The 21,106-nt window shown below is 33.0% G+C and overlaps 3 protein-coding genes and 1 non-coding gene across 5 annotated transcripts; 2 read left to right on the forward strand and 2 right to left on the reverse strand.

Annotated features, from left to right (window-relative positions):
• The first annotated feature begins 2,126 nt into the window (after positions 1-2,126).
• Positions 2,127-6,185, forward strand: LOC101264048 (uncharacterized). Of its 2 annotated transcripts, none has more exons than XM_004228633.5 (3): positions 2,127-2,386; positions 4,542-4,916; positions 5,425-6,185. In XM_004228633.5, exons 1-3 carry the CDS (start codon positions 2,248-2,250, stop codon positions 6,126-6,128), a joined length of 1,218 nt encoding a protein of 405 aa, XP_004228681.1. In that variant the 5' UTR covers positions 2,127-2,247; the 3' UTR covers positions 6,129-6,185. The 2 variants fall into 2 exon arrangements, with proteins under 2 accessions (XP_004228681.1, XP_010316208.1); XM_010317906.4 differs by having other exon boundaries at positions 2,172-2,386; positions 5,422-6,185.
• Positions 6,186-6,291: 106 nt separating this feature from the next.
• TRNAG-UCC (transfer RNA glycine (anticodon UCC)) lies at positions 6,292-6,363 on the reverse strand. Its single transcript has one exon. It is a non-coding gene; the product is annotated as a tRNA-Gly (tRNA).
• A 3,230-nt stretch (positions 6,364-9,593) lies between these two features.
• On the forward strand, positions 9,594-12,901 carry LOC101267734 (phytoene synthase 3). Its single transcript, XM_069295644.1, has 6 exons — positions 9,594-9,961; positions 10,553-10,603; positions 11,468-11,640; positions 11,728-11,963; positions 12,148-12,340; positions 12,659-12,901. The coding sequence occupies exons 1-6, from the start codon at positions 9,625-9,627 to the stop codon at positions 12,821-12,823; spliced, it is 1,155 nt and encodes a 384-aa protein (XP_069151745.1). The 5' UTR covers positions 9,594-9,624; the 3' UTR covers positions 12,824-12,901.
• Positions 12,902-13,102: 201 nt separating this feature from the next.
• LOC101252803 (serine/threonine-protein phosphatase PP2A catalytic subunit) lies at positions 13,103-20,417 on the reverse strand. Its single transcript, NM_001347853.1, has 11 exons — positions 20,064-20,417; positions 18,885-18,941; positions 18,158-18,241; positions 17,391-17,462; positions 16,827-16,898; positions 16,626-16,666; positions 15,367-15,433; positions 14,782-14,973; positions 14,600-14,689; positions 14,410-14,517; positions 13,103-13,602 (listed from the first exon to the last, which is right to left on the reverse strand). The coding sequence occupies exons 1-11, from the start codon at positions 20,154-20,156 to the stop codon at positions 13,537-13,539; spliced, it is 942 nt and encodes a 313-aa protein (NP_001334782.1). The 5' UTR covers positions 20,157-20,417; the 3' UTR covers positions 13,103-13,536.
• Positions 20,418-21,106: the final 689 nt, after the last annotated feature.

A 21,106-nucleotide genomic window follows, 5' to 3' on the forward strand; every position in this document is an offset into this window, starting at 1 on the left:
TTCTTAATATAAGTAGAAAAAAATAAATAAAATAAATGACATTAGCCATATTAATTGTGATATTTCCTAATATATTTTTTTTTAATTTTCTTTTATGGTAGATGGAGTAGAACAAAAATCTTGTTTGGAATAATAAAGTAAAAAGAGAATAAATAATTGAGGAATATGATCTGTAAAATACCAAATTTATGTCAATAAATATCAAAAGCATATGATACTATTCTTAGAATCAATTTATCAGTCAGTTTTTATTTATTTTATAATTTTGGAGTCTTCGAGCTTTATAAAGTTGATTTAATGGTTAAGATAAATTATTCGCTCGACAGGATTTAAAGTTTATAAATTTTTATAATAATCACAAAAGAAATATAAAGTAGTAAACAGAATCATAATTACATATTTATAAATATTACACATTAAATTTGTTATTGCCTCGATTAATATAGACCATCTATTAAGGGGTAAATTATTCTCATGTTTTCAAAATTCAAACTCGATGTATTTAATTAGAAATGAATAATTCACAATCATCCCATTATATTCATTCAGTAGTCTGTCATACAAATTATTTATTTACTACATTATTTAAACGGATATTTGACGAAAATACCTTTTTGCAATTTCTTAAATGAGTAATACCTTATTAATTTTCTTAAATAACAATTATTTTGGACTAATTTTTTTTACCTAAAAGTGATAAAATAAAAAGGAACAAAAGGAAGTATTATTTATATTTTGAAGTTTAAGTACTAATTTAAATTTTTTTTATTAACAAATTTGGTGGAATTAGGTTCAAATGCCCACCATCTTTAAGTGTCCAACTTTTAGTGTTTTAATTAGTGAGAATATTAATTAAGTGAGATATTTAGGCAGAGATAAATAATAATTTAGATAATATTATGGGAAATTTATTAATTATGTATATTATATTTAATATACAAAACCTATATATTTGCTAGTTGTTTTATTTTAAACCAGATCACTCGTAGACATTGAACTATAACTATCGACATAAGTTTTTTATAGGACTTAAGCGGCATAACTCGTGTTATAGTATGATACAAAACTATAAATTTATGTTGAACGAAAATTATTTGTTATCACAGTGTCATGAACATTTTCAACCACTTATTTTTACGAGAATAAAAATTAGGGCAACTTTCACTTATCGCAAATAAAAAATTCATATTTGTATGCTATAGCAAAGTTTTGCATAGTTGCGCTCCATAACAAACATAGAAACTGTATAATTCACTATACATATACAGTTGAAGCAAATTGTATAAAACGAGCACAATTTAAATTAAACCCTAGCTACTCCATTTATTTTTAGATTATTAGTTTGCTATTATATATAATTGGGAAAATTGTATATAATACCAAACTAATAACCTAAAATAAATTAAATAGCTAGGGTTTGATTTAATTGTGCTCCATAACAAACGTTAGCTAAAATTTGCCAGCGTCTCTCTCCCAAAAATCTCACTCGCCACTCTCCATTCTCGCTCGCCTCTCTCGCTTTATACACAGAAGTGTATAATTCTGTTTCTGTTTTGTATAAAGCGAGAGAAAATTGTATATACACATGCAAAAATATATATCTTCGTGTTATACACTTAATTATATAATTTACAAACATTTTACTTCAAATATTGCAGAGAAAAAGGCCAACGAGTTATACAATTGCGAATTATACAATTGCAGTGAAATACAATTTTCTCTAGCTTTATACAACAGAAGTGTATATATTGTGTTTCTGTTTTTGTATAATGCGAGAGAAAAACATATATCTTCTTGATATACACTTATAATTATGCAATATACACACATTTTAATTCGATTCAACTGTATGCAGAGCAAATTATACAATTGCAGCGAAATAGGCCAGCGAATCATACAATTTAAGCCAGCGAATTATACAATTGTATATGTATAGCGAATTGTACAGTTTTATGTTTGCTATGGAGCGCAATTATGCAAACTTTGCTATAGCATACAAATATGAATTTTTTGTTTGCTATATGTGAAAATTGCCCTATATAATTTTCCCTAAAAATTAAAGACCACAAAAAATAATCAAAATAGCCCAAATCTCTTCTTATTGGGCTTTTTTATGTTTACCATTTGGGCCTCAAAAAGATATTTTTAGTTATTCCATTTCTATACGTTTCTTTCTTGTTTCTTCTTTTCTTCTATCACTCAAATTCAAGAAAAAATGAATTTTTTTGAAGAGAAATTTAGCTAAAAATGGAGTCATTATTCATCAAAAATTTGATATTTACAACTCAAATTTCTGTTCCAAAGAGTAATTCAATAAACCCAATTCCTATAAGAAGGATTTGTAGCTCTTCTTGGAAAATTCACTTCAAAAAATCAGACTTTCAAGGTATTCTTTTTAGTTTGTTTAAAATTACTCTTTTACTATTAATTAAATGATTTATAGCTTCACGAAATGGTTAAAAAGGAGTATTTTAGATCACTAGATAGCCTTTGATGGACAAAATTATGTGATATTATTACGCTAGTGAGAGGTGGCAGGCAGAGACGGAGCTAAGATTAAGAGTTGGGAGTTTTAAATTTTTAGGCAAAAGAGAAAACATGTTAATAGTGAGGTTCGGGAGGTGGCTGGCAGTGACGGAGCCAAGATTAAGAGTTTGGAGTTTTAAATTTTAAAGGCAAAAGAGAAAACATGTTAATAGTGGGGTTTGAGAGGTGGCAGGCAGAGACGGAGCCAAGATTAAGAGTTTGGAGTTTTAAATTTTAAAGGCAAAAGAGAAAACATGTTAATAGTGGGGTTCGAGAGGTGGCAGGTAGAGACGGAGCCAAGATTAAGAGTTTGGAGTTTTAAATTTTAAGACAAAAGAGAAAACATGTTAATAGTGGGGTTCGAGAGGTGGCAGGTAGAGACGGAGCTAAGATTAAGAGTTTGGAGTTCTAAATTTTAAGACAAAAGAGAAAACATGTTAATAGTGGGGTTCTAAGGGTGGCAGGTAGAGACGGAGCCAAGATTAAGAATTTGGAGTTCTAAATTTTGGGACAACAAAGAAAACATGTTAATAGTGGAGTTCGAACCGACAAAACTAGTGTGAAAAGTATTTTCACCGTCTATTCTTACCACTAAGCTATCGATTTTTCTAATATAAATATAGAGCATACGGAAAAGCTAGTGGGTTCATCCGAACTCACGAACACTAGAATTATTCGAGGTGCACAAAATCTGGCCCGGACTGTCGGACACTACACAAATTTCAAAAGTTTATCTTTTTTATTAAATTTTGTGTCAAAGTCAAAGCGAGTGACAAATTGGGACATAGGGGAGTAGTAGTTTTTAACTTTTTTTGGTTACTTTTTTTTTTTCAACTTTGTTGTTATTACTGTTAGTCTGTTAGATATGTTGTTCGGACCCTCCAAAAAATATTGTTGTACTCATGTTGTATACTTCAAAAATGAATTTTTGGAGGATTCGACACACCTGGAGTGATTTTTGAAGACTCCGAGCAACGTAGACAGGTTAGGAGCAATTTTTATGTCTTTCAGTGTGAGATTATGAGCTAACCTAGTTTGAGTTGATTGATTTACTGGTAAGCTTTTGTCTATTTGATTCAGTGTGTTTTTAAGGCTCTAAGACATACTTTTCCTTGCGACTGAGTGTAATCTTTGAATAGGTCACACTATATAAATGATATTCCACTTTATCGTAAGTTTTTTAAGAAGTTTCTTTGTCCGTATATTCTTCATTCAAGCTCAACATTATGAATCTTGGAAAATACATACATTTTACTTTTGTTCATTACAGGCCACACGTAATTTGTTGTTTATAAGCGTTTTTCACCTTTGATAACACTGTTGCATTATTTTGTTTCTTGATATTAGGACACTTTAACGTGTATGTGAACTTTTATTGAAGTTTTGACATGTATAGAAGAGTTTTATGTAGTGCCTAACCTATTATATGGGGCGCGAGGAGCATTCTCCAAATCCTCTTCACTAGGAAATTATATCGCATGTACAAGGTTAAGTTTTATATACATTCATACAATGCATATGCATACAATATGTGTTGAATCTCCTTCGTTTCTTCGTGTGTTTACTTCTTTATATTTTGAATCCTCTTAGTGAAAATCGTACCTCTGACATGGGATACAGATGAAAATGGTTGAATTTTGCTGTAATTTTAGCTTAAAGTATGCTTATTACCGGAGTTTAAGAGGAATCGTTCAAGGAAGTAATGCGGTTTCCATTTCTTATCCCATAAAGAGGGAGAAGTTCTTTATTTTCCGTTAAGCACCTATTGATTGGTAAATGAATTTGCTTTCGACTTAAGTCATATGCTCTGCATGATTGAAGGAACGGAGAGAAGTGTTGGATGACTTCTTAGTCGGGACTTTACTCAAGTTTTTCACATTTTTGTTTTACGAACACATTATATTTTCCTCCCCATATGCAACTTACTAGGTGCAGACATTGTGTTTCATTCACTCGTTTTAGCTTCCGTTATTGTTTCATTTTCTCACTTTAATCATGCTTAACTGTTTTTTCAGATTTTCGGGACTATGTAAAACCTTCCCGCCTTTTACCAGCCACTAACGTAAAATTCTGTGGAGATTGGTCGCTGGAAACATTGCTCAATCATTCGAAATTTGATAGATCCAATTCGCTTTACCAAGTCAAGCTGCAAACGAGTAATGCATATGGATCAGATCTTACCGATATAAACTCTGAAGTCCTGCTTTGTTTGATAGATGAAAATGGTGACTCAATCTTACAGAGGATATCGGCTGGTCTAGAGAACGCTCGTTTTATGCAGTCACAGGATTCTGATCTTCTCCAATTCCGAAGAGGTTCCGTAGATGAGTTCATATTTGAAGGACCTAAACTTGGAAAACTTGCAGCTGTTTGGATCAGTCCAGAATCAGGTCAGTATTTCCAACTAACTGACGTAACGTAAGCTATGCTGCTCGGACTTGTAAAAAAATTGTTGTTGCATCCGTGTCGGATCTTCCAAAATGCAGTACTTTTGGAGGATCCAACATGCAACCTTTAACATTACTGAAGAGTCCGACTGACATAGAATGTAAGATCAATTCTTCTGAGGATCGAGATGTGATCTTTTTGTCTAGAAAAGTATATTTGGCATATCGATATCTTCTAAACTGTGTTTGATGTGTCAAAGTAATCACCTCAGTTTACAAATCACACTGTCTGTATCTGTCTCAAATTAGTAAGCATACCGAATACTCAACCGTAGAAGTTCATCAAGCACCAGAAAAACTGCTCGGACATTTTTGAAGAGTCCGAGCACGTAGCTTTGAAGCATTTGTTTGATTACTATTATGCATATTTTAAGGCTCAAGCATCAAAAAGGAAATTAACGAACATGTATGTAGCCGGTTTCTAAATTTTCGTGCTAATATGAATAAGCAGGTCAGTGGAGACTCGGAGGCATGAACGTAACTGTCATTTCCCTTCTAAATTCCGTATTAATAGGAAATGAGAAGAATTTATCAGACTGTACTGCCATCCAGTATGACTTTGATATCGAGGATGTCTTGCTCGGTGAGAAAAGCGATAGTTCCATGATAGAGTTTAGACCATGTTCGGTTACTGAGTTTTCCGAGGACAACATTATATCATTAAGTGAGAAAACCTCGCCATCATCTTCCGTTAGTACACAGAACATATCAAACGAAGACACAATGAAGGAATACACAGATTTGAAGTTATCTTTATTGGTCTACGATGCAATCCTTACTATTGCTGGCTCGTCTATTGCATTCTTAGCCGGAGATAAGTCTGCAATCGCCTTCTTAACAGGTGGTATCGTAGGATTCCTCTATCTACTACTCGTGCAGAGATCTGTTGACGGTATACCATCTTCAGAACTGACTCAAAGTAACAGAACAGAAACTCTCGATCAAACCGATAAAGGATTCAAAGGCTCAGTGTTGAACATAGTATTAGCTCTTGCAGTTACAACCGTTGCAGCAAAATATGCTCTCGGAGACGTTGCTAGAGTGCTGACACCTCAAGATCTCATGCTTGGAACGATCGGATTTCTACTGTCTAAGGTATCTGTTATTTTAGCTGCTTTCGTACCGATAACAGGAGGTTTAAGAGAGAACAAATGATACTATACTCATTCATAACAAAACAGATAGATGTATAGAATCGACGTATTTGTTTTACACACTTGTTTTTCGATGTTTCTATACTTGAGCAGAGAGTCTATCGGAAACTAGATTATATCTGATTGTAGAATTCCGTGCCAAATTTACGTGTATAAAACAAAAATGCATCTGCCGGGAGTCGAACCCGGGTCTATTGCTTGGAAGGCAATTATCCTAACCGTTGGACTACAGACGCTTTGATGTGCTTCATAGTTTTCATAATTATTATTTTTTTAAAATACAATTGGTTTCTAAAGCAATGTCACAAGTATATGTTGTGGGGGTGGGGGTGGGGGTGGGGGGTTCGGTCGTCTATAGGTGGTGGGATAGGGTAAGTTGGATGGTCACACTATAACAAAAATAACTTTTAGCGGCATTAAATATTGACACTAATAAAGAGTACTAAAGTCTTTATCGGTATTAGTTAAGTGTCATTAGAACCAATGTCGCTAAAGGCTTTAGGAAAATATACAAAGAGTGACAATTGCCGCTAAAAATACATATTTAGCGGCAATTAAGAATTAAGTGCCGCTAATGATCATTTTTGTTGTAGTGTCAAACCTTACATCGTATTGGATCTTTTATTCGTGCATAAGATCAGGCTTAGAGCACGTGAAACTCATCAGTATTGCATGAGGACATTTGAAATCATAGTGTGGGGGGAGGGGGGGGGGGGGGGTTCGTAAGACAGTCGTCTATAGGTGGTAGGGTAGGTTAAGTTGGGTGGTTAAAACTTACATAGTATCTGATTTTCTAATCATACGTAAAATCAAACTTAGAGCGCGTAAAACTAGTCACTATTACATTACGACATTTGAAATCATAGCATGTTTTTATGAAAAATAATATTTTATTTGTGATAGAAAAGCAATTTGCTCTGTATAGTAAAGATTATTAATCACGAGCTTAACTATACCCTAATATGAACAACATCGAATTTTAATATTTTTTTTCAAATATAGAGTATTTCCAAAGAAAGAATCATAAATCATAGTAATATAATCATCATTTATTGGTCAATTAATATGGCATCATTTTCCAATCTCCTTGAGTTATATACGTTATCTTATTAAAATATTTATTACACGTCAATTCTATCTGATGATATATATTTGTAATTTTTTTAAAAAATATATATATTTATCTCATCCGAAATTTAATTGATTGATCATCTCAAGGTGGATCTACAATTTTAATTACGAATTCATGTGAATTAATAATTTTTATTCATATATATTAAAAAGTTCACTAATTAAATATCTATAAATATTAGTAAATAACAATTAAGTTATTATTATATAACATTTACCTGAATTCACAATAAAATTCATAAACTTCAAAATCATGAATCCGCCTCCGAATTACAATATATTGATGTTGACGACTAGCATTATTCCAATGTATATACTATATACTCTTCTGATTAATACAAAAAAAATAATACTAAATTGTTTTTTCCCCCATAAATTTGCAGAAAAAAACAAAATTTAAAAGCTTCATTTTAGAGGTATCAAATGTAGACAAGATCCTTAATTCTACTTTTTGCATGAGGTAGACGATTATTCCAACAAAATTGATTTTAACATTTTGTGAATATTAATAATTATAATATTCATTAAATTAATAGAAAAATAATTATTTTTTAAACCCAATTTTCATGTTATCATATCAAGGTTGAACCATCAACGGTTATAGTTCAGTAGGTTCCAAGTTCGAGCTCTAAATATGAAAAATCTTTGGGACGGAACTCTTTCTCCGAATAAAGTCCTATGCGACACGAATCTAAATAAATCGAGCTCTAATACGTAAGTACCAAACATAGAAAACAAACAAAACATTTTATATATTGCACGAAATTTAAATACACGATCTTGATGTATTATTATTGTTATTCATAAAAAACTAAACTCTATTTTTTTAAGTTGCTCATTAATTTAATATTAAAAGAAAACAAAATCTAAAAATTTCATTTTAGAGGTATCAAATGTTGACAAGATTCTTAAATTATTAATTCTAATTTTGCATGAGGGACGATTCTTCCAATAATTATTTTTTAATATTTTGTTATATAAATAAAAGGACAAAATAGCATCTTTGGGAATAAGCATTGTAACTCTAATACCAACAATTCTATGTATATCTAACTTAGAACTATGAGAAATAATATAATTTTAACTGCAGGCTTTTAAAGTGTGTGTTCGATTCGGGATGAATATAATTTCTTCATTTTTAATTAGACGTTTTGAATTTAAATTTTTGAATACAGAGGTTACAGGTTTAAAAGGTTTGAACGAATCTGTTAATTTTACTCTAAATTCATTATATTCGTCTCAAAAAAGTCATCACTTATTTATAAATTATTACTTCAGACTCAAATAATTTAAACGAAGTAAAATCTTAATTCATAAACTTTACATTCTGACTCTGCCTCCGTGTAATTTGTCAGTTAATTAGTGGCATGTCCCTATATAGGATACTTCACATAAGAAAATGACATGATTAATAATTAGACTAAGAGACAAAAAGAACAATAACCATGGCCTAAAAGAGCATTTTCTTTTTTTAAGTCCAATTTATGGATATTTCGATATACAAAATATTTTGTGTTTATAAAAAAAGTGATATAAATCACTTATTTTGATACAAACATTAGTGACTTATTCAACAATGGGATCTTAAAACTTATAGATTACACAAAAAGGGATATTATAATTGCTTCAAGAATTCTCATATAGCAAATCTCAAGCATATACTTAAAATAAAGTAGTAAAGAGACTAAGTAAGGTATATTGTCAATGCAAATTAATTTTTATGTTATCTTAAGTCAGTTAAAAGATAACTACAAAACTCTTTATTTAAATTTAAACTATTAACTTAAAAATAATACTTCTGATGACACATTATATTTTTCATACTCTACTGATGATCGGTATATATAAATTATATAGAATAATAAGAGCACAGTAGAAAAGAATTACTGCTTCCTTTTCAATTTATTTATCTGATTTTGATGACTTGTCACAGATCAAAATTTAAGAAAGTAAAAAAAGACTCTAGAATCTTGTAGTCTTAAATTAAAAATACATAGAATATATCATAATACCTTTTTTATCTTAAATATGTCGGTGTAAAAAGCCAGAATTAAATAATTGTCAAAAAGAAAACATATATTTTTTTTCCAAATAGATTAAAAGCGAAAAAATAAAACAAACAAACTTAAATAAAGCGAGTACTAATTATCATCTTGAAATTTCTAAAACGGCATTTATCTTTATTTGAAACAGATGGAATATAGAGCAAAAAACTACACTTATTTCGAAACAGATGGAGTATAGTATAGTATATTATAATATATCTTAATAATGGAGAGAATTTTTTGTTAGTTCCTAGTGTATATATATAGTCTCCAAAACACTCTAATTTTTCACATCTGTTTTTGTTGTTATAATTTGTAAAAATGTGTCCAGCAACACTTTCTTATTCATCAAATTCTTGGCTTAATGCAAGAAATGAAATATTTTCATCTAAAAAATGCAAAACAAAATTACTAATAAGAGTTGATCAAGTTCTTACAGTTTCTCCTAAGAAGAGTGAACAATCAATTCATGAATTATTATCAGTACAAGGAATTTCTCATACTCATCGTCGCGTTCGCGAAGTTGTTTGGAAACAAACTAATGTTACAAATGAATATTTGTGTTGTAAGAATCCAAGATTTGATCCTATGTTTCTTGATGAAGCTTATGAATTATGCAGGAAAATTTGTGAAGAATATGCTAAGACTTTCTACTTAGGTACATTTTCTTGATGATCACTTCTTTTTCTTTTTTCAAGATTGACATGTTAAATATAGTTTAGAAATCTATGTCATGTACATTTTTACTGGCTTTCTGTTGTTTATTGTGTCTCGATTATCATACTGTTTTGTTGTTGTTGTAAATGCTTTGTGTTGCTTTCCTTGTTATTGTTGTGCTTTCTTCATTTTCGTTTTTCCTTTTTATAACTACTTTGATTTGTTGCATTTGATCCGAGGTTCCTTTCAACCTCTCTACCTCCACGAGGTAGGGGTAACGTCTACGTACACTCTACCCTCTTCATACCCTACTCGTGGGATTTCAATGTATATGTTGTTATTGGACAATTTATGACTTGAGTTTTTGCTAATATGCTAGTGTGATGTTTTTATTTTGATGGATATATAAACCATCTTTCTAAAGCTTTTCAATCAAAAGTTGTGTTGATCGGGCTATTCAAAAATGTTGATGGGGTGTTTGTGGACGATCCTCCAAAAGCAGTGTATTTTTGGAGGAATCGATACGGGTGTGATAACATTTTTGGAGAGTCTAAGTAAATATAACTTGATGTTCAATTTGATCATGTTGTAGGGACTAAGCTAATGACTGAAGAGAGACAAAAGGCAATATGGGCTATCTATGGTAAGCTATAGTGATTTAATGATCTCAATTTTTTCAAATTATTATACTAGGCCTTAACTAGTATCAGAGTCAATAGTTCCGCGAGATGAGTATGGAGATGATAGAGTGATATTTTTAATGGTATGACGCCTTTTCGAAAAAACTTTGCAAGTTTGGCTCATAGTACGCAATATCACACCATGTTAAGACTAAGATTATCACACCACATAAGAAAAAACTACATATAAGGTGTAGTGATATTCTTAATGATACGACGCCTTTTGGGAAAAACTACGCCAGTTTGGCTCATAAACAGACTATGTCACACCATGTTAAGAGTATCGCCCGAGAGAAAAAACTACATGTGTGGTGTAGTGATATTCTTAATAGTTTAAGACATTTCGAGAAAACTTTACGAGTTTGGCTCATAACAAACAATATCACATCATGCTAAAAGTATCGCATAATATAAGAGAAAAAGCTACATATAAGGTGTAGTAATATTCTTAATGGTATAATGCCTATTGGGGAAAACCGTGCCAATTTGATTCATAACAGACAATATCACATCATGTTTAGAGTATCACCCAATATAAAAGAAAAAGTTATATATAAGGTGTAGTGATATTCTCAATTGTATAACGTCTTCTCGGAAAAACTTTGCGAGTTTGGCTCATAGCAAACAATATCACACCATGTTAAAACTAAGATATCACACAAGATAAGAAAAAAAGCTACATCTAAGGCATAGTGATATTCTTAATGATATGACACCTTTTGGGGAAAACCGTCCCAGTTTGACTCATAACAGGCAATATCAGACCATGTTAAGAGTATCGTCCAACAGAAGCAATTGAAAATTGTCTTTTTTTTGTTGTCTTTCAGTATGGTGCAGAAGGACAGATGAACTTGTTGATGGTCCTAATGCAGATTACATGAACAACTCAGTTCTTGATAGATGGGAACAAAGATTAGAAGACATTTTCAACAACAAACCTTATGACATGCTTGATGCTGCTTTAACTGATACCATTTGCAAGTTTCCTTTAGACATCAAGGTAACAAAATCTTCGATATCTCTTTGTCGAAAAAAACTAACCTTCTATAGTATGTTGAGATGAATTTTTCGCGTTTATGATGAGCAGCCGTTCAAGGACATGATAGACGGGATGAGAATGGACACAAGGAAAAGCCGATACGCGAATTTCCAAGAGCTGTATATGTACTGTTACTGTGTGGCTGGAACAGTTGGCCTAATGAGTGTGCCAATAATGGGAATTGCACCAGAAAGTTGTGTTTCAGCTCAAACTGTATATAATGCAGCACTTCATTTGGGCATAGGGAATCAACTTACTAACATTCTAAGAGATGTTGGAGAAGAGTAAGTTATTGTATTATTATCACAATCCGAGCCTATGACATGTATTGTTCGTTTTGGTCCAACAAACCTCAAGGATTTGCTCCTGTGTGTTCCTTCTATAGAAGCTTGTCAGTTTAGAAGTCTGTCAGTCCTCTGTCACGAGTGTCACAACTATCTAACTATTTTGCTATTGATGTGTTTCTAGTGCATTGAGAGGAAGAGTTTATCTGCCACAAGATGAACTAGCACAGTTTGGAATACGCGACGAGGACGTGTTCGCGAGGAAAGTGACAGATCAATGGAGAGAGTTCATGAAGGAGCAGATAAGAAGGGCAAGATTTTACTTCAATCTTGCTGAGGAGGGTGCTTCACATCTTAACAAAGCTAGTCGTTGGCCAGTAAGTACAACTCAAGATTAAACAAAAGTCCGCGTCTCTGTTGTTCAGACTCTAAAAAAAATGTCAATAATTGCATGTCGGATCCTCCAAAAGTACGACATGCAACATTTTTAGGGTTTGAACAACTTTAGCATGTAGGTGTTAAGTGTATGAGACCAAGATCCACAAACTCACACATGAGACTCACTAAAGAGGGGAAAAACAAAACATAGTTATTAGTACTGTAGGTAACTCGTAAACTTCAAATCTTGGATTGACTACTTGTTACGAGATCATGATAAGTTTTTTTTTTTTTTGGTATATGTTGTGATTTTGTAGGTATGGTCATCCTTAATTTTGTACATGAAGATATTGGATGCAATAGAGGAGAATGATTATGATAACTTGACAAAGAGAGCTTATGTTGGAAGAGCAAAAAAGTTGGTCACTTTACCTGTTTCATATGCTAGAGCTTTATCTTTGCCTAGTTTAGCCATTCAATAGACAAAATACAAGAAAATTGTATAATGTAAAAAAAAAATATCATTCTATTAATATAGACCTCGAGAATCGTTCGATCAACTCTAGGCTAAGCTTGTGAACTTCAAAGCATACCATGTGCAAATTGCAATTATAAAGTCGACCCTGATTTGTTCAGAACTGAGGCGTAATTGTGGGCTACAAACCCAAATGTGATGATTAAGAAAACTAGCAAGTATGAGTTCAAAATATCAACCAACTTGAATGTAACCCACTCAAGCAGAATCAAAAAAGAGTGCAAACTGAGCAAGGTGAAAGATGAATTACTCAAGAAAGAACCCCATTACAAGGTAAAAAATAATGTCTTGTCTCTACAGAGTTTCACACAAGAGTTATCGTCCTTCTATAGGGTGACAAATTAATCGGGGAACGAAATGATGGTAACAAAAAAATTACTATAAGGAGGATAAGAGAAAAAGGTTAAATCATTGTTTGTAGGAAATGATACATGCATAGTGACTCCTTCACCAGTTTTCGCAGTCTCTTTGCTGCATTTTCGTTAAGTTTCAGGAGAACTGTATGTAAGGAAGAATGAATCACCTGCACGATTTGCATGCTTTGTGCAACTTGCAATGTCGCAATCTGTAATAACTATAGGATTTCACAGATGGTCATAGCATATAGACCAGTTTATCAAGAACTGATGCGATAAAATCACCAAGTTTGTGCAGCTTTGATCATAAGAAGTAATCTGGTGTTCTTCGCGTTACATCTGGCTCTCCTCGCCTAGGAGCTGGTTCAAACTGCAAAACAGAAAGAATAAGGGAAAAAAGGGTTATTTCAAACATCGTGAATTGTTATTAGCAAGAACTTGCAGATCATACGAAATATAGGGCGCAACTGAAGAAGATCTATATAGGCAATACTAATTATTAGAATTAAGTTTGTCATGTTAGTACATTCAGTGGGCTTTTGGACTAAAAAAATTAGGCAAATTAGTGTTGACAGATTTATACACCAACAGCAAATATGAAAAACGTATACTACTTTTTATTCTTGTTTTAATTTTATATAATATTGGATCAAAATAAACTTAGAGCAATATGGACAATGATGATTCATATGGTCGATTCCCCTACTTGCTTGGAATTGACTTATAGTGGTTGCCTGTGATTTTGAAAGACAGCAGTTTGTAATAGGAGGTTTGGGTTATCGGAGGTAGACTTAGCAAAAGATAGGACCTAATGGTAGAAAAAAGATCCATATAGGTACTAGTTGAGGATAAATTTGACTTGTTAGAGAAGTGCTAATATTATAATTATATATATTTAACTTAAATTTCCATTCTTATTTTAGTTAATATGATGATGATATGAAATGAGCTTAAATGACAATGCGGGATTCATATAGCCAACCCCGAGACAGGCATAGCCCATAGTTGTTGTATATGTTGCTCGGACTCTCCAAGATGTTGTCGGATCCACCAAAAATACACTACTTTCGAAGGATCCAACGCATACCTAGTAGCATTTTTGAGGAGTCTGAGGCTCCGAGTAACATAGGTGATTGTTATGTGTGGGGTGTAAGGGACGGGCTAGAGGGAGATAAACCTGAATGAATGTATGGCCATTGCAATCGTCAACTTCCAAGATGGACGCCATATTCCCACAGCGGTAGCAATAATTAGGGGCACTAAATATGGTAACCACTTTTTGATCCTGCAACAAGAAATTGTTTAAATCAATCTCTCTTGGATCAAACTTGCACATAAAGTATATACAGATAGATAGAACCGATTACATGGGCCCAATTGAATCCCTCCATAACCAGCTGGTGTGCTCTCGCAATTAGTTTTAAGCCGTTGGTGTGATTAAACTGTTCAGATATATCCTGTTGCAATGCAAATAACATGATATCAAGCTCAGACGAACCACTACATAATACAGGGTTAAAGATAAGGTGATAATGAGTAGGCACGTTACTTGGCCAAATGTATATCCAGCACCTCTGGGTGAAATACCCCACCCGCAACGATCATCAGGATCAGACCACAAAAGATCACACATAGCCCCCTCATGTGGAACTTCTTGGACGCGGTCAAAATTACGGATATTATCAAGAGTTTCAATAGATGGAGACAAACCACCATGGAGGCAAAAAATTTCGGATTCAACCTAAAAAGATCCCAAGAAAACCATCACACAAATTCAAGTGAAAAAAGAATTAAAAGTTTGAAAGCATAAACAAGAAATGCACAGGAGGCATATTTTCACTCCTGAAATTATACAGAAAGAAAACCGAACTTCATTTTGAAATAACAAGCAAATATTGCAGTAACAGTGATGATGATGTTTGGCATGTCAGCAGCAGCGCTAATCAGTTTTACAACCTAAACAATATTAAAAGGTCTTTGAATTTCTGTATCGCAAGATTTAAGCAGCGTCAGCAGCAAAATTCTTTTTCTAAAATGAAAGAACCATGAAGAGACAAGCATGTAATGTAAAACAAATAAATAATACTCGTGCATGGCATCCAGAACATAGCTAAACTGAGAAAAGCATACTAACCAAAGCTGTGAGAGGAAAGTAGTCAAACAGATCTGTGAAAGTCTTCCACACATTGGCATTACCATATCTGTGAAGTGTAAATCCAGTCAATCAGCACACATTTGCAGGTATAATACTCAAATTCAGATGAAACTTACAATCACGTCAGAAGAAATGAGGAATATTACAGGACTGTCTGACCTAAGTTAATGAAAAGAGATAAGACTGTTAAAAGATTCTAACTCATACTTTAAGCATTAAAAAAAAATTTAAGGTAGATTTAAGGAATTTAGAGAGACACCAGAGTAAATGCATGCTTTTTCAACATACTATAAAGGAGTGCATGAAGATACTGTCAAAATTGACAGTGTAATTTTTTTAATTTTTTTTTTAATATCGTGGTGCCCAAGCCAGCCTGCACACCTCGACTAATTCCATAGTAATTCTGTGCACCAAAGCTTGGATAGATGGGAAGAAATTGCAAGTGTTTTGCCTCTGCTGGGATTTGAACCTGACGTCATGATTCTGAACCCACATCATTGACCACTAGGCCACACTCTTGGGCAATGTTGCTCGAACTCTTCAAAAATATTGATGGGTACGTGTTGGATCCTCCAAAAACAGTGTATTTTTGAAGGATCCGACACAGGTATGGTAACAGTTTTGAAGAGTCTGAGCAACTTAACTCTTGGGTGCGTAGCATAATTGTAATTTTATTCAAGCAATGGATGTTGATCTAGCACGCTAGCTACAAGCAATCCTTCCCAAATTTTCTGAACACACTTCGCTTTCATCAGTTCCTGCTGTCCCAAATTACGTACCTTTTGAACAGGAAATCTCCTCTCTCCAAGAATTCAAACTAGTAAAGCTGCTCCTACTTTCAAATGATTTTATTCTCACAAGATACTTGACCCATCTGTCCCATTTCCTTGAAATTTTACTAATATCTCAAGCAAATCGTGAAAACAGCTCCTGAATGACAACCTACATAGATAAACCGCATTCCAAATACATCTAAAAAGTTACTATACTATAACACGCAGGCAATCTGTCTTCTATCTGTAAATGTGGAAATGACTCTATCCGTAAATACTGTGTCCATAAACTTCTATAAGAAGGTAAAGGTAAAGAATTTAGACAGACATCAAGTCAAATGGTAAAATGCTGGTGATAAAGAAAATAAGATAATTGAACAGATATATCGTAACGCAGTAACACCACCCCACAAAAAAAAACTATGAGACAACAACCCACAAAATGTATAATATGGGAGGACTCACTTTCGTAAACATTCATCATAAAACCCATAAACCTGAGTAATCTGCAAGATACAAACAGACAATCAGATCTCAAAATATAAACCTGAACCGAAACAGAATCCCTAATAAAAGCATAATGAACAAATACTATGCAACTCACTGAGAAAAGGATCCATTTGATGCAAGATGTAAATAATAAAATCTTAACATAATCATATATACCTGACGACTCTCATGGTTTCCCCTCAAAATTGTAATCCGTTGAGGATACCGCACTTTGAGAGCTACCAAAAGCTGCAAACAAATTAACAATCAAATGACACCATCGTTCAGATGACATTGAGCCAATTGAAGTTAGCAACTACTAAAGCATTAAAGAGCTTTTCTTAATATATGCAATTGTGTGCATTTTATAATGCCATATTCCAAGACCCCATATAAACTACTCATCCAAGAGAATTGACAATCAAAACCGCATTACATATACCAGTTTCATTATAGTACAAAAACAAAAGCTTCGCACTTTTCAGATTATAGTGGAAGCACAGAATGTGTTTCCAAGTCTTAAGGGCCACCCCATAGAAATAACTCCCTCCCAAAAAAGGTAAATACGATAAATAGGGGAGAGTAGTCTCAGGAGTTTGCAGAAGGTGATAAGTAAGCATGACACATCTTGCAAATAAACAACTGAGTTATCACCGGTGCACAATGAAATCCTCCTACCTTATCCAAAAAAATAACATAACATAAATCCTTTTGGAGGTATAATACAAAAAAGAACCTCACCGTTACTGTTTCCACAGAATAGTATCCACGATCAACATAATCTCCCATAAATAGATAGTTAGTGTCAGGACACTGCAAGTAAAACAAAAAAAGGGCAAGTTAGGAAAAGAAATTTGACTACCGTCCCCATCATTAAAGTACAAGATTACAATTTTATCTAAAATAAGGAGAGAAATTACCAAAAATTCAACACAACAGCATGTAAAAAGCAGATTGTTTTTTGCTCTTTGAGGCTAGCACTATATAGCTCATTTGCCATAGGAGGATAGGTATAGGGCTTGTTAAGCACATGATAAACCATCTCATAAAACTTTTCCCTTGCATATGGTTTCATTTAGCCCGACTTATGTGAAGGAGCTACATCAAAGACCTATCCTCAGATGGAGAAAGATGTTGATAGAGAGTTCTTTCAAACCAAATGACCGACATGATTTCAAATGTTCACTGCTACCAAGAAAGGAAATGATTTGACTACCGCAACAAGCCTATAATTGAATAGTTAGATAACGACATATGCACCCGTGTTGGTCACTCTACAAATCTATCGAGAACAACTTCACCTTCCTCCCACAGGAGAGAGAAGTTTTTCCCAACCAAATGACTAACGTGTTTACATATGTCCATCGTTACCAAATGACTTAACATATTTCCAAATGTTCATTGCTACCAAGCAAGGAAAAAAAAAATAAGAAGACAATTCTTCTAACCCAAGCATGAACTGGCTAATCCCATAAAGAGAAACAAGATCTAGAAAGAGGCAAATGTACCTTCCCACCAATACGAAAAAGCTCAGCAAGATCATGGAATTGGCCGTGAATATCACCACATATAGTCACAGGGCTTTTCACAGGCTGCAACAGGGAAAGTTGAAACAATTCAGTCCTACAATCATATATTCATGCACATTTAAATCTTTCTAAGAGATCTATATCATCTATTAAGCTGATAAGAAAACAATTTATTTTTTTTATGTTCCGTCAATGAATCAATACCATCCTGTATCAGATAGTTTCATGTTAACAACATCAGCTATTGTGTTATGTATATTAAGGTATGCAGAAGCCTTGGCTACATGCTTGTGGACTAAAGCTTCAGCAATCTAGAGGAGAGATAACAAAAGTTTATAGAATACTAGACCGCCTATATTTATAAAGAAACTATCTAACATCAAACCACCAGTTAATAACTTTCAGTTCAATAATGTCAAACAAAAAAAGCACATTTACAAAATAAAGAAAACACAAATATCCAAGAAAATAAGCATATGAATGCTCCAGCGGCATCGTGCAGAGACAGATCAAGACCACATTTCTTACAGTTTGAAACTTGAACATAGAGAGATTAACAAACATAGTCCAGTGAAGGAAGCCTAAAGTCAGGAACAAAAAGAAGAATTTTAAGTCCAGACCAAGGCTTACCTCTTTCCTCCCTTGCCAAGAAGGGGGATAAACAGCATAAATAAAAAGAGAAAAGACAGACATTAAATTATCTTACCTGCACGTTGCTTTCATCCATTAATATCTCCTTTGCTTTCTGACATAATCCTTTTACCTGGTAACATCAAAATAATATAAGAATAAAAAACCTGCAAGCTAATAAATGTAACACCTTCATGAAAATACAGCAAGAAACCTTAAAAGAAAGAAATACTGAGAAAGGAGCAGATGCAAAAAGCCATTGCGGAAAGTGGCTAAAGACGTATTGTCAAATGCTTTAGGCTCAAAAGCTTAACAAGTTGGATTTCAAAGAATGTCACTTGGGCTATCCCAAACGTAAGTTTGAAATATAAGTTTAGCAGAAGAGCCAAATATTGCTGCTAAAATCTATTCAGATTACTTTCTTTTGGCATGATTAACCGCTGAATACATGAATCATTAGGGTCTCGGATTGTCCCAAGAAAAGAGATTTAAGACAACTCAGAAGAGAAAACATAACCTAATCAAATGAACCATTGTATGTCAAAAACAAGTCGTAAATTTTAAGGTAAAAGAACAGGGAGATCAGACCAAGTTTTCCGTTTGATGTTGTGAACACAAAGAAAAACACGTATATGTACGCTCTTATTACTTATTAACAAAAATACACTGTCTCAAATAAAATTCACTGTTTAACACTATAGCTTGTGCCGGAAACCATTATCAGAAGACTAAAATTAATTAATCATTCACAAAGTTCAATTTTTTAAGCTCAAGTACAACGTTTTCATTTTGCTAGCCAGGGAGAAAAATGCTGCCTTGATACAATTAACTGTTTATAATCTACCATCTGTATGGAACATATTTAACAGAATTTCAAGTTTTACTTTACAAGCTAAGAAAATATCAAAATAGTACTTAAAATTTAGCAAATTGATCATTTTGGAAATGGAAATTACAACAAAGACGCATAAAACAAGAAATAGGACAAAACTTGAAAACAACTCATATCTATTCTGAAGAACAAAACAATCTGATTCAAAAAAAAAAATGGACATCAACCTCACATAGGCTGAGGAACACAAAAGGCAAACACCCAAGACTCAAAAAAAATGAAAAAAGACAACACAAATTCTCAGATCAGCTCACCATATCACAAAATGAATCAAGAATATCAACCCCAGATCAAAAAATCTTCCAATATACATCAGGAAACACAAAACCAACAAAATAAAAAACAGCAAAAAAAAAAATTCACCTCTTGTTCAGATAAGGGCTTGCACTGCATAAGCTGAGCAATCTGCTCATCAAGATTCCCTTGAGAAGAAGACACAACTGGATCCAAGCTCATTTTTTCTCTTCTGGGGTTGAATCTTTTCTTCACAAAAATCACAGAAATGCAAAAAAGATTGGATTTTTACCACAATTACAGCATTAGAATCTTAGATTCTTTGTTTACACATCTACACAAAGAGGAAAATGAAACATGGGGTTGGTTTGATTTGGTTTTCCTATTCTACGACATCGTTTTCTCAGCTCCACTGAGAGAGAGGGGAGAGAGAGTGAGTGGTGGTGATGGAAACAAAGAAATGGAAAAAAGAACTTTCTTTTTTTACATGATGATTTATGATATAACATATTAGATAACTTCATTTATTTAAAGCGAATTACCGATTTTATCTTTGAACTATCGAATAAGCTTAATAATATTATTATATTTGGCTAACTAAATTTAATATATTTTTGATTTATCATATGACATAACAAGTTGCATAAAACTCTTATAAGAGCATGTGACTCTTTATAAAAAATCGAGAGAAAAGTGTTGAAAACATTCTTAAACTCGACGAAAATTTAGAAATTACAACACTGACGTTGTATTTAAGTTCATTTTTGTTCTTAGCTTTACTAGTGTAATGATATGTTTCACTCATGAGAATTTAGGTGTCTATTTGATTGAAAGAAGCATTAAAAACACCCTAAACTCGACACATATCATTAATTTCGCATGGACTTATTGATTGCCTTAAAAACACCCTGTATATAACCAACACAAATTTAGATATACCTTGACCTGTCATATGACATAACAAGTTATCTTTAACTCTCAAACTCAAGTACACGACTCTAATAAAAAATCATAAAAGAAGCGTTGAGAACACTTTTAAATTTGATAAGAATTTAAAGGTGCATTTCACTCGTATTGCAATATCCACGATATACAAGTATTTTTAAAAGCGTCATTAGTTAAAAATAAAGCTAATTATTCGCATTAAAATTAAAGATATTTTTAATATATCA

The sequence above is a fragment of the Solanum lycopersicum genome, chromosome 1 (genome assembly GCF_036512215.1).
Source record: "Solanum lycopersicum chromosome 1, SLM_r2.1".
Classification (NCBI taxonomy): domain Eukaryota; kingdom Viridiplantae; phylum Streptophyta; class Magnoliopsida; order Solanales; family Solanaceae; genus Solanum; species Solanum lycopersicum.

Excerpts from the sequence above, each read along its gene's own strand:
- LOC101264048 (XM_010317906.4), top strand. The coding sequence starts at position 2,248 with ATGGAGTCATTATTCATCAAAAATTTGATATTTACAACTCAAATTTCT. Across the intron at positions 2,387-4,541 it reads CAAAAAATCAGACTTTCAAG|ATTTTCGGGACTATGTAAAA; the intron begins GTATTCTTTTTA and ends CTGTTTTTTCAG. Across the intron at positions 4,917-5,421 it reads TTGGATCAGTCCAGAATCAG|CAGGTCAGTGGAGACTCGGA; the intron begins GTCAGTATTTCC and ends AATATGAATAAG.
- LOC101267734 (XM_069295644.1), top strand. The coding sequence starts at position 9,625 with ATGTGTCCAGCAACACTTTCTTATTCATCAAATTCTTGGCTTAATGCA. Across the intron at positions 9,962-10,552 it reads TGCTAAGACTTTCTACTTAG|GGACTAAGCTAATGACTGAA; the intron begins GTACATTTTCTT and ends ATCATGTTGTAG. Across the intron at positions 12,341-12,658 it reads ACAAAGCTAGTCGTTGGCCA|GTATGGTCATCCTTAATTTT; the intron begins GTAAGTACAACT and ends GTGATTTTGTAG.
- LOC101252803 (NM_001347853.1), bottom strand. The coding sequence starts at position 20,156 with ATGAGCTTGGATCCAGTTGTGTCTTCTTCTCAAGGGAATCTTGATGAG. Across the intron at positions 15,434-16,625 it reads TATGATGAATGTTTACGAAA|ATATGGTAATGCCAATGTGT; the intron begins GTGAGTCCTCCC and ends TACACTTCACAG. Across the intron at positions 14,518-14,599 it reads AGGGATTCAATTGGGCCCAT|GATCAAAAAGTGGTTACCAT; the intron begins GTAATCGGTTCT and ends TTCTTGTTGCAG.